The sequence below is a fragment of the Somniosus microcephalus genome, chromosome 15 (genome assembly GCF_052327205.1).
Source record: "Somniosus microcephalus isolate GS21.2 chromosome 15, FLI_Smic_1.0, whole genome shotgun sequence".
In the NCBI taxonomy this organism is placed as follows: domain Eukaryota; kingdom Metazoa; phylum Chordata; class Chondrichthyes; order Squaliformes; family Somniosidae; genus Somniosus; species Somniosus microcephalus.
The window spans coordinates 126026323-126039214 of NC_141001.1; the positions used below are offsets into that span (position 1 = coordinate 126026323).

At 50.9% G+C, this 12892-nt stretch overlaps 1 protein-coding gene across 1 annotated transcript in view; it reads right to left on the minus strand.

The window, feature by feature from the left end:
* Nucleotides 1–4966: 4966 nt before the first annotated feature.
* LOC147107221 (BET1-like protein) overlaps nt 4967–12892 on the minus strand; it is a 42141-nt gene continuing 34215 nt past the window's right edge. The window contains exons 2-4 of the mRNA XM_086007549.1: nt 9128–9219; nt 6179–6235; nt 4967–5110 (exon numbers count right to left, since the gene is read on the minus strand). Of these exons, the coding sequence (XP_085863675.1) occupies nt 4967–5110; nt 6179–6235; nt 9128–9219 (293 nt within the window). The remainder of the gene's footprint in view (nt 5111–6178; nt 6236–9127; nt 9220–12892) is intronic.

Here is a 12892-nt window from a genome sequence, read left to right on the forward strand (position 1 = left end):
CCAAGATGTTTACATTTGCGCACTTTATATCCCTCCAATCGATTCCCCGTACTTTAAAGAGGACACCTTCTCCAACATGGAGGGGGAAATTATCCAATACCAGGCCAACGGGAACGTGTTGATCTGTGGGGACCTCAATTCAAGAACGGGCGAAGAACCAGACTTCACCAATAATCAGGGAAACAATTACATATTCGAGAATAACCACTTTGACATCCCTTCCCTTCCATACAGGCATAACTGCGACAAGCAGTCAAATACCAACGGAAAACAACTACTACAGCTCTGTCGAAACCTGGGTCTGTACATTGTCAATGGTAGGTTCATAGGAGACCTCCTAGGAAGATCGACCTATTGCTCACCTCTTGGCTGCAGCACAGTAGACTATATGATTACAGACTTAGACCCATCCTCTTTCAGAGCATTCACAGTCAAACCACAAACAACACTGTCAGATCACAGTCAAATTACTATGTTTCTCAAAAAGACAGAAACAAACAACATAGAAACACAACCCAGTAAACTGTACAACACCAAAAAATCGTACAGATGGGCCAAAAATGACACGGAAAAATACCAGAAAACAATTAGCAATGCATCAACTCAAGCTCTCTTAGACACCTTTCTGGATAACATATACACTCACAATAAAGAAGGCGTAAACCGGGCAGTTAGTAAACTAAACAATATTTTTGATAATTTGGCAACAAATGCAAACTTGAAAGCTCGCAAGAACAAACCCAAAACAAAAAACTATGAAAAATGGTTTGACCATGATTGCCATAACATGAGGAAAAAACTTAGAAAAATATCAAACCAAAAACACAGACATCCAGAAAACGAGGAATTACGCCTTACTTATTGTCAGACACTAACACAATACAGAAACACACTCAGAACCAAAAAAGAGCAATTTATTAAGAATACACTCAGCTCCATGGAGGAATCCATTGATTCCAATTGTTTCTGGGACAACTTGAAAACACTACACAAAAAACAACACGACAATTTGTCCATTCAAAATGGGGACACATGGGTAAACCACTTTGAAAAATTATACCAGAAAAACACACTAAGACCAGAGCAATGCCAAATACGCAAAAAACTGGAAAAGCTTGAATTGGCCATAAAAGATAACCAAAACCCGCTAGACGCCATAATAACAGAAAAAGAACTTCTTGAAAAACTCAAGGACCTGCGACCAGGAAAAGCTTGCAGGACAGACGGCATACTAAACGAGATGATTAAACACGCAGACGACAAAATGAAACTAGCTATCCTAAAACTCTTCAACTTGGTTCTGAATGTCGGTTATTTCCCTGACATCTGGAACAAAGGACTCATAACACCCATATACAAAAGTGGGGACAAAATCGACCCAAACAACTATCGAGGCATCTGTGTAAACAGTAACCTGGGGAAGGTATTCTGTAGCATCATAAACAAAAGACATAAACTTCCTTGAGGAGCACAATGTCTTGAGTAAAAGCCAAATTGGATTCCTGCCAAACTATAGAACATCCGATCATATCTTCACCCTACAGACCCTAATTGACAAACACGTTCACCATAACAAAAGCAAAATCTACGCATGCTTTGTAGATTTCCAGAAGGCTTTCGACTCCATCTGGCATGACGGTTTATTCCTGAAACTTATCGAAAGCGGGGTAGGAGGGAAAACATATGATGTAATTAAATCAATGTATACAAACAATAAATGTGCAGTTAAAATTGGAGACAAACAAAATACTTCCCACAGGGGCGGGGGGGGTGACGCAGGGCTCGCCAATCTCACCGACACTCTTTAATATTTACATTAATGGATTGGCAAAACTACTTGAACAATCTACAGCACCTGGCCTCACCCTATATGAATCCAAGGTTAAATTCCTCCTCTATGCAGACGACCTGGTTCTGCTGTCACCAACTAAGGAGGGTCTACAGCAGAACCTGGACCTGCTGGAGTCGTACTGCCAGACTTGGGCCCTGACAATAAATCCCCAAAAAACCAAAGTCCTTGTGTTCCAGCAAAGATCCAAGCATCAGGGACCCAAAATAAATTTCACAGTAGGAACAACCAAAATTGAACAAACCACTCACTACACATACTTGGGCTTAAAAATCAGTTCTACGGGAAACTTCAAACTGGCTGTGAATGAACTGAAAGAGAAAGCAAGAAGGGCTTTCTATGCCATCAAAAAATCAATCCAAATAGAAATCCCAATTAGCATTTGGCTCAAAATTTTCAAATCAGTAATTGAACCAATTGCACTCTATGGCAGTGAGGTATGGGGACCGCTAACACAACAAGAATTTGCAAAATGGGACAAACACCCAATTGAGATCCTACATGCAGAATTCTGTAAAAGTATCCTCCGGACTCAAAGGAAAACAGTAAACAATGCATGCAGGGCGGAACTAGGCCAATATCCATTAATAATCACTATCCAAAAAAGAGCCACCAAATTTTGGAATCACCTACAAATGAGCAACCCCCAATGCTATCACTACGACGCCCTGAAATGCCAAGAGCTGACCATAAAGAAAAATACCCTCAGTCAACTAGTCCTGGGACTCAGTGAAGTAACTACTAACAACACTAACAATAACCAGTCCCAGGACAGTGACAGGGTAACACAAAGAATTCGACCCCAACACAATCGTCGCTAAGCAAAAGGAAAAATATCTGACATATTGGGCAGAAACAACAAAAACCCAAAGCAAACTCAATTGCTACTTGGCCCTAAACAGACAATACAACATAGCTGATTACCTGACCATGGTAAAGGATAACAAACTGAGAAGAACCTTGACAAGGTACAGACTTAGCGAACATAGCCTAGCGATCGAAAAAGGCAGACACAGGCAGACCAGGCTGCCAAGAGAAGACAGGATATGCTCTCACTGCAGTCTGGGAGTAGTTGAGACAGAGATGCACTTCCTCACAGCCTGTGGAAAATATCAGGACATCAGGGAGAATTTCTACCAAAAATTCTCCCAAATATGCCCTGAATTCAGAAATCTGAATGACAACCAAAAACTCCCTTTCCTACTGGGGGAGGAGAGAAGCTGTGTAACACTGGCGGCACACTATGTTACAGCTTGCCATGAACAGAGGGACAACCAGTAAACTAAGACAAGAATATATACAAACAAGGCGAATGTATATTTATAAACTGTATGAATAGAACCGCGTTTATGTGTTCAACCATGAATGTATTTTGATGCTTTGGCAACATAAGATGTACCTTATCATGCCAATAAAGCGATTTGAATTGTGAATTGTGAATTGAGAGGGGGGGGGGAGAGAGAGGGGGGGGGGGAGAGAGAGGGGGGGGGGAGAGAGAGGGGGGGGAGAGAGAGAGGGGGGGGAGAGAGGGAGGGGGGGAGAGAGGGAGGGGGGGAGAGAGGGAGGGGGGGAGAGAGGGAGGGGGGGAGAGAGAGGGGGGGAGAGAGAGGGGGGGGAGAGAGAGGGGGGAGAGAGGAGGGGGGGGAGAGAGAGGGGGGAGAGAGAGGGGAGAGAGAGGGGGGAGAGAGAGGGGGAGAGAGAGGGGGGGAGAGAGAGGGGGGGAGAGGAGGGGGGAGAGAGAGAGCGGGAGGGGGGAGAGAGAAGAGAGCGGGAGGGGGGAGAGAGAGAGAGAGCGGAGGGGGGAGAGAGAGAGAGCGGAGGGGGGGTGAGAGAGAGAGAGCGGGAGGGGGAGAGGGGGTGGGGGAGGGAGGAGCGGGAGAGGGGGGAGGGGAGGAGGGGAGAGGGGGTGGGGAGGAGGGGAGAGGGGGGTGGGAGAGGGGAGAAGGGGTGGGGAGGAGGGGGAGAGGGGGTGGGGCGGGGAGAGGGGGTGGGGAGGGGGAAGAGGGGGAGAGGGGGTGGAGGGAGAGGTGGGAGAGGGGGTGGGGTGGGGAGAGGGGGGGGGAGAGGGGGGGGAGGGGTGGAGGCACCATGGGAAAATAAACAGGACGCTTAGAGTTTAAAACAGTTTAGGTGATCAACATTTATTCTGAGGGAAATACTTTAAATACACACACTAACTATTCATCCTTTACTACTGTAAGTTAAGAGAGAAACAGTGAATTTTGAAAAGAAGTCATTTAACTCAGAGTAGATTATTAAATCAGGAAACTATTATTGTCCTGGGAATAAAATATTACAAATATCTGTGGCAAAATTAAAATGTCATGAAACCAATAATTCTAATGATTATAAAGGTGTCGTTTGGTGAAGAATTTTCTTTAAAGAATGGGTTTGGGTTTGTGCGGGAGACGGAGCCGCGGTTTATCCTGTTGCTGGAATGGATAGATCGGGGCTCTAACACAGGCCTATCATTGCACAGAACTCACACTGGAGATGGCAACTGGTCATTCTTTGCACTGTACACCAGCATGTGTAGTAGTGTCATACAATACCTATTCCCTCACCACTCTCAAAGTGCATCTTCATCATTGATTCCCAGGCTGATCAAGGAACCTCTTGAAGAGTAAGGAAAAAAACCTTAGAGTAAAGGAGAGAGCAGTCAGCTCTTCGGCAGTGTTCCAAAGGCAGCTTGATGAGTATTCCCCGTAACTGGATCAGTCCTGGTCACGTTGTGCGATGTAATCAGATCAAGTCTGCATCGGCTGACCATGTAGTACAGGATGAAGAGAGCAGGACCTGTCACAACAGATATGTAGCACAGTAACTTCTTGTTGTCTCTGCCCGAATTTCACCATCGTGGAAAACATCTCTTCCACACTTCCGTCAAAAGTCCAGTAACACTCAAAAAATCAGAATCCTGGCACAGACTCAAAACAAACCCATCATGGTTAAAAGATAATTACTCTCAACGCACTAATCATTCTAACCCATACGCATTGGAGCATATGCTCCATATCTGAAGCGGTGTTGCACTCACTCCGGGCGAGAGCAGGAAGCTGATGAATGGGTAGACTATCCCTCTGCAGCTCTCGGCTCCGACCTCGTCGCTCACCCCCATCAGCTTAGTGTGTTCCCCGTTGCGCCCTTTAAGCTTTGTTTCCCCGTGCTCCCTTTAATTGACATTACCACAGGCTGCTCTCCGCCGTGCGTTCGACTCTCAATGTTACGAAGCTCCAAGTACCCGGACTTAGCACCGGCCTCCTAGAATATTACAACACAGGAGGAGGACACTGGTTCTCTGAAAGAACTAGCCCCGTAGTCCCACCCCCCCTTAGTCCCACCCCCCGTCGTCCTACCCCTCTTAGTCCCGTCCCCCCTTAGTCCCGCCCCCCGTAGTCCCGCCCCCCGTAGTCCCGCCCCCGTAGTCCCGCCCCCCGCAGTCCCGCTCCCCGCAGTCCCGCCCCCCGCAGTCCCGCCCCCCCGTAGTCCCGCCCCCCCCGCAGTCCCGCTCCCCGCAGTCCCGCCCCCCCGCAGTCCCGCCCCCCCGCAGTCCCGCCCCCCGCAGTCCCGTCCCCCCGCAGTCCCGCCCCCCCCGCAGTCCCGCCCCCCCCGCAGTCCCGCCCCCCCGCAGTCCCGCCCCCCCGCAGTCCCGCCCCCCGCAGTCCCGCCCCCCCGCAGTCCCGCCCCCCCCGCAGTCCCGCCCCCCCGCAGTCCCGCTCCCCGCAGTCCCGCCCCCCCGCAGTCCCGCCCCCCCGCAGTCCCGCCCCCCGCAGTCCCGCCCCCCGCAGTCCCGCCCCCCGCAGTCCCGCCCCCCTGCAGTCCCATCCCCCGCAGTCCCATCACCATACCCTTTGAAAATGTTCTTTTACAAATATTTATCCACTTCACTTTTAAAAGCTGTTCTGGATTCTGTTCCCGCATGATTTCTGGTCAGACATTCCGTGCCTTTAAACAGTGTGTAAGAAAAACATCTTGCCTCCTCCTTGTTCTTTTGATCTTAAATTTATGCCCACTAGTTACTGAGCTATTTATTTTATCAAAACCCCATCTACATCCTCACTGCACTGTCTCCGACCCCAACTCATACCTTCCCAGAACCTCCAAACCGTGGATCTCCGTAACTTGGTCACTCTTGCCTTCCACCTGCAATCGACAGGCTTTCAAACCCGAGCTTGCCCTCACCCCTCACCAATTCTTTTACCCTGTCTTCAGTGTCACTGCTGCTCTGCATGATGGCCTCAAATTTTGGTTTCTCAATTTTAGTGCTTTATCAAATTAAATCTAAATAAAATAACTTGGGCTTCTTTCCCTTTGGAAATGTGTACTCACCATGCCATCCAGATACTGATTCTGATCGTCTGCCTCCTGATCAATATCTAGGGCAATCTGTTTGACCAGAAAATTGATTAAATTAACAAGGTATGAACAAAGCAACCGACAGACAGAGGCCGTTGCAGGGACGACACAACACAACACAAGGTTATAAACCAGCAATTACTGCAAATTACAACACACGTCAGTCGTGGCTCAGTGGTCACACTCTCTCTTCGCAGGCAGAAGGGCGAGAGTTCAAGTCCCACTGCAGGACTTGAGCACAATATCTAGGCTGACACATCAGTGCAGTGCTGAGGGAGCGCTGCACTGTCGAAGGGGCAGTACTGAGGGAGCGCTGCACTGTCGGAGGGGCAGTACTGAGGGAGCGCCGCACTGTCGAAGGGGCAGTACTGAGGGAGCGCCACACTGTCGAAGGGGCAGTACTGAGGGAGCGCTGCACTGTCGAAGGGGCAGTACTGAGGGAGCGCTGCACTGTCGGAGGGGCAGTACTGAGGGAGCGCTGCACTGTCGGAGGGGCAGTACTGAGGGAGCGCCGCACTGTCGGAGGGGCAATACTGAGGGAGCGCCGCACTGTCGGAGGGGCAGTACTGAGGGAGCGCCGCACTGTCGGAGGGGCAGTACTGAGGGAGCGCCGCACTGTCGGAGGGGCAGTACTGAGGGAGCGCCGCACTGTCGGAGGGGCAGTACTGAGGGAGCGCCGCACTGTCGGAGGGGCAGTACTGAGGGAGCGCCGCACTGTCGGAGGGGCAGTACTGAGGGAGCGCCGCACTGTCGGAGGGGCAGTACTGAGGGAGCGCCGCACTGTCGGAGGGGCAGTACTGAGGGAGCGCCGCACTGTCGGAGGGGCAGTACTGAGGGAGCGCCGCACTGTCGGAGGGGCAGTACTGAGGGAGCGCTGCACTGTCGGAGGGGCAGTACTGAGGGAGCGCTGCACTGTCGGATGAAACATTAAGCTGAGGCCCCGTCTGCTCTCTCGGGTGGATGTTGAAAATCCCAAGGCCACTATTCAAAGAGCAGAGAGTGTTCTGGCTCTCCTCATCAAACATTGTTCCCTCAACCAACAGCAGAAGCACATCCACTGGTCATTCACCTCGCTGACATTACAACAGTACAAAGTACTTCATTGGCTGTAAACGGTTCGGGACGTCCTGAGGTTGTGAAAGGCGCTGGGGAAATACAAGTCTTTCTTTTTACTGTCTGGAGGGGTTTGCGTAAAACGGCTGCCACATTTACCTAATTAACATCACAAACATCATTCTCTGACTCTGACTGCGGTGCATTATCCTTCTTCGTCCTCTCTGCCGCTGTCAACACGTTTGACCACACGCCCCTTCTCCACACTGCTCCTGTTGTCCGGCTACTAGAGACTGCCCTCTTACCCATTCCATCATAGCCAGAGCAGCTCAAGTAATGGCTTCACTTCCCACCGTACAGTCACCTCAGGAGTTCCCCCAAAGATCCAACACTGCCCTTCTTCCTCATCTCTGTGCTGCCCCTTGGACATGGGCTCAGCTTCCACAAGAACACTCTTGATCCATCCACTGCCTCAGTGCTGACAGGCTACTCGCCTAACAGCCACTCTTCCATGAATATTAACTTCTTCCAACCAAATCCTAGCAAGAGCAAAACCATCATCTTCAGCCCCCACCATACCTGCCCACTGATTCCATCCCCCTCCCCAGCCACCGTCTCAGGCTGAACTGTTGGCAATTCAATCCCAAGCTGAGTTTCTAACCTCCAGATCCTCTCCATCACCAAACCGCCTACTCCCAACTCTAACACTGCCTGCCACTGAACACAAGGAACAGGAGCAGGAGTCGGCCATTCGGCCCCTCGAGCCTGCTCCGCCATTCAATAAGATCATGGCTGATCTTCTACCTCAACTCCACTTTCCCGCTCTATCCCCCATATCCGTGCCCCTTCCTCAGCCCACCTGCCATTCAAACCCTCCATCCATGACTTTGTCACTCCCAGACTCGACCATTCCAATGCTTTCCCGGCCAGCTTTCCACCCTCCATATCTCTATCTGTAACATCTGCTAGCCCTAAACCCGTCCCCCCAATTCCCTGGCTCCTGTGACTCTGGCCTCTTGCGCAACCCTCACTCCCTTCATCCTACCATTGGCGGTCATGCCTTAAACCAACTAGGCCCTGCTCCCTAGAATTTCTTCCCGAAACCCCTCCATCTCCCTCTCCTCCTTCAAGGCCCCCAGCATTGACCCGGCTTCGGATCTCCCCATTCTAATCTCTCCTCTTTTGCCTCTGCATCCAGTTTCCTCACTCTCCGAGTGCCTTGTCACATTTCCCTATGTTCAAGGTGCTATATAAATAGAAGCTGCTGTTGTTATTCTTCCAACACATTAAACTCTCCCTGTGAAGTTAATCTTCTTGCATTTGATTGGAACAGATAGGCGGCATCTCTTGGAAACAATCCTGTTGTTTTGGAATCATATCTTTAAATGATTCCCTAGGATCGCGTTATCATTATTGTAATGAATACGCTTGAAAAAAATATGGACAAAAATCTAAATTGTGTGGTCATGCAGCTTAAACTGTTCCAGTTAAATACTAGTTTCATTTGTTACTAGTTATACTCTAAACACCATCAAACAGATGATCAATGATTGTCACAGGTTAGAGAAGAGGTCAGCAAGTCTGCAGCAACATCACGTCCCCAGGCACCCATTAATCTTCTCAACTAAAACTAACGAAGGCCTCGAGGATTATTGTAGTGCAGCATTTTAAAAACATGTTTGGATTATTCTCGAGGGAACTCTAACCACGAGTCCATTTTATTCCATGAATTAGCATCGCGATTCCACGCCGAGGCCGGCCAATCGACATTGGATGATGGGAAGCCCGAGGACGAGGGAAGACCAGCATTTTAAGGTTACTTATTCCGAGATGAGGCTTAAAAATGTTAAAAATTAAAATGTGACAAACCGATTTGAGCCGGGACACTTTGCTGGACAAGTTATCGGCCATCCGTTTGTTTTCTACATCAAGCATTTGGTCCATTGCACTGGAGCCGAGGCCTGGGGGGGGAAACAGAAATGGCCAGCGTGTGAATACAGAGCGAAGGCTGCCGCGATCAATCAGACAGAGTGAGAACTCTCTCAGACAAACGCTCAGAATAGTTGGAAGGAACGAATCCAATAAATCAAACAATGCATTTCCAAATGCTTACTAATTTTGTCTCCAATTATGAATTCCAAGAGATTGCCAACATCAGAGTTAGACTAACTGGTCTAAAGTTACCCGGTTAAACATCCTATTCTTTCTTGAACAAAGGTGGTTACCCTCTAGTCCCACACCACAACTTGCATATCTATGGAGGATTGAAGCATTGAGGTCAGAACCTCTGCTGTCTCCTCTCTGCCTTCCTGAAGCTTGGCTCAGCAGCACTCTCACCTCAGAGTCAAAGGTGATGGATTCTAGCTCCACTCCAGCACTCCCGTGCAGTACGGAGCGAGTGCTGCATTGTTGAGGCGCCGTCTTTCGGAAGAGGCGTTAAACCGAAGCCCTGCCTACCTGGATCTGGTGGATGCAAACGATCTCATGGCCCTATTCAATGAAGAGCAGGGGCGCACTCCCACAGTCCGGGTAACACTGATCCCACAACACAGTCCCGGCTAACACTGATCCCACAACACAGTCCCGGCTAACACTGATCCCACAACACAGTCCCGGCTAACACTGATCCCACAACACAGTCCCGGCTAACACTGATCCCACAACACAGTCCTGGCTAACACTGATCCCACAACACAGTCCCGGCTAACACTGATCCCACAACACAGTCCCGGGAACACTGATCCCACAACACAGTCCCGGGAACACTGATCCCACAACACAGTCCCGGCTAACACTGATCCCACAACACAGTCCCAGGAACACTGATCCCACAACACAGTCCCGGCTAACACTGATCCCACAACACAGTCCCGGCTAACACTGATCCCACAACACAGTCCCGGCTAACACTGATCCCACAACACAGTCCCGGCTAACACTGATCCCACAACACAGTCCCGGCTAACACTGATCCCACAACACAGTCCCGGCTAACACTGATCCCACAACACAGTCCCGGCTAACACTGATCCCACAACACAGTCCCGGCTAACACTGATCCCACAACACAGTCCCGGCTAACACTGATCCCACAACACAGTCCCGGCTAACACTGATCCCACAACACAGTCCCGGCTAACACTGATCCCACAACACAGTCCCGGCTAACACTGATCCCACAACACAGTCCCGGCTAACACTGATCCCACAACACAGTCCCGGCTAACACTGATCCCACAACACAGTCCCGGCTAACACTGATCCCACAACACAGTCCCGGCTAACACTGATCCCACAACACAGTCCCAGGAACACTGATCCCACAACACAGTCCCGGCTAACACTGATCCCACAACACAGTCCCGGCTAACACTGATCCCACAACACAGTCCCGGCTAACACTGATCCCACAACACAGTCCCGGCTAACACTGATCCCACAACACAGTCCTGGGAACACTGATCCCACAACACAGTCCTGGGAACACTGATCCCACAACACAGTCCCGGCTAACACTGATCCCACAACACAGTCCGGGTAACACTGATCCCACAACACAGTCCCAGCTAACACTGATCCCACAACACAGTCCCGGCTAACACTGATCCCACAACACAGTCCCGGCTAACACTGATCCCACAACACAGTCCCGGCTAACACTGATCCCACAACACAGTCCCGGCTAACACTGATCCCACAACACAGTCCCGGCTAACACTGATCCCACAACACAGTCCGGCTAACACTGATCCCACAACACAGTCCCGGCTAACACTGATCCCACAACACAGTCCCGGCTAACACTGATCCCACAACACAGTCCCGGCTAACACTGATCCCACAACACAGTCCCGGCTAACACTGATCCCACAACACAGTCCCGGCTAACACTGATCCCACAACACAGTCCCGGCTAACACTGATCCCACAACACAGTCCCGGCTAACACTGATCCCACAACACAGTCCCGGCTAACACTGATCCCACAACACAGTCCCGGCTAACACTGATCCCACAACACAGTCCCGGCTAACACTGATCCCACAACACAGTCCCGGCTAACACTGATCCCACAACACAGTCCCGGGAACACTGGTCCCACAACACAGTCCCGGCTAACACTGATCCCACAACACAGTCCTGGCAACACTGATCCCACAACACAGTCCCGGCTAACACTGATCCCACAACACAGTCCCGGCTAACACTGATCCCACAACACAGTCCCGGCTAACACTGATCCCACAACACAGTCCGGGTAACACTGATCCCACAACACAGTCCCGGGAACACTGATCCCACAACACAGTCCCGGCTAACACTGATCCCACAACACAGTCCCGGCTAACACTGATCCCACAACACAGTCCCGGCTAACACTGATCCCACAACACAGTCCCGGCTAACACTGATCCCACAACACAGTCCGGGTAACACTGATCCCACAACACAGTCCCGGCTAACACTGATCCCACAACACAGTCCGGGTAACACTGATCCCACAACACAGTCCCGGCTAACACTGATCCCACGACACAGTCCGGGTAACACTGATCCCACAACACAGTCCGGGGTAACACTGATCCCACAACACAGTCCCGGCTAACACTGATCCCACAACACAGTCCCGGCTAACACTGATCCCACAACACAGTCCCGGTAACACTGATCCCACAACACAGTCCCGGGAACACTGATCCCACAACACAGTCCCGGGAACACTGATCCCACAACACAGTCCCGGGAACACTGATCCCACAACACAGTCCGGGTAACACTGATCCCACAACACAGTCCCGGGAACACTGATCCCACAACACAGTCCCGGGAACACTGATCCCACAACACAGTCCCGGGAACACTGATCCCACAACACAGTCCCGGCTAACACTGATCCCACAACACAGTCCGGCTAACACTGATCCCACAACACAGTCCCGGCTAACACTGATCCCACAACACAGTCCCGACTAACACTGATCCCACAACACAGTCCGGGGTAACACTGATCGCACAACACAGTCCGGGTAACACTGATCCCACAACACAGTCCCGGCTAACACTGATCCCACAACACAGTCCCGGCTAACACTGATCCCACAACACAGTCCCGACTAACACTGATCCCACAACACAGTCCCGGCTAACACTGATCCCACAACACAGTCCGGCTAACACTGATCCCACAACACAGTCCCGGCTAACACTGATCCCACAACACAGTCCCGGCTAACACTGATCCCACAACACAGTCCCGGCTAACACTGATCCCACAACACAGTCCCGGCTAACACTGATCCCACAACACAGTCCCGGCTAACACTGATCCCACAACACAGTCCGGGTAACACTGATCCCACAACACAGTCCCGGCTAACACTGATCCCACAACACAGTCCGGCTAACACTGATCCCACAACACAGTCCCGGGAACACTGATCCCACAACACAGTCCCGGCTAACACTGATCCCACAACACAGTCCCGGCTAACACTGATCCCACAACACAGTCCCGGCTAACACTGATCCCACAACACAGTCCCGGCTAACACTGATCCCACAACACAGTCCCGGCTAACACTGATCCCGTGACACAGTCCCGGCTAACACTGATCTCACAACACAGTCCGGGCT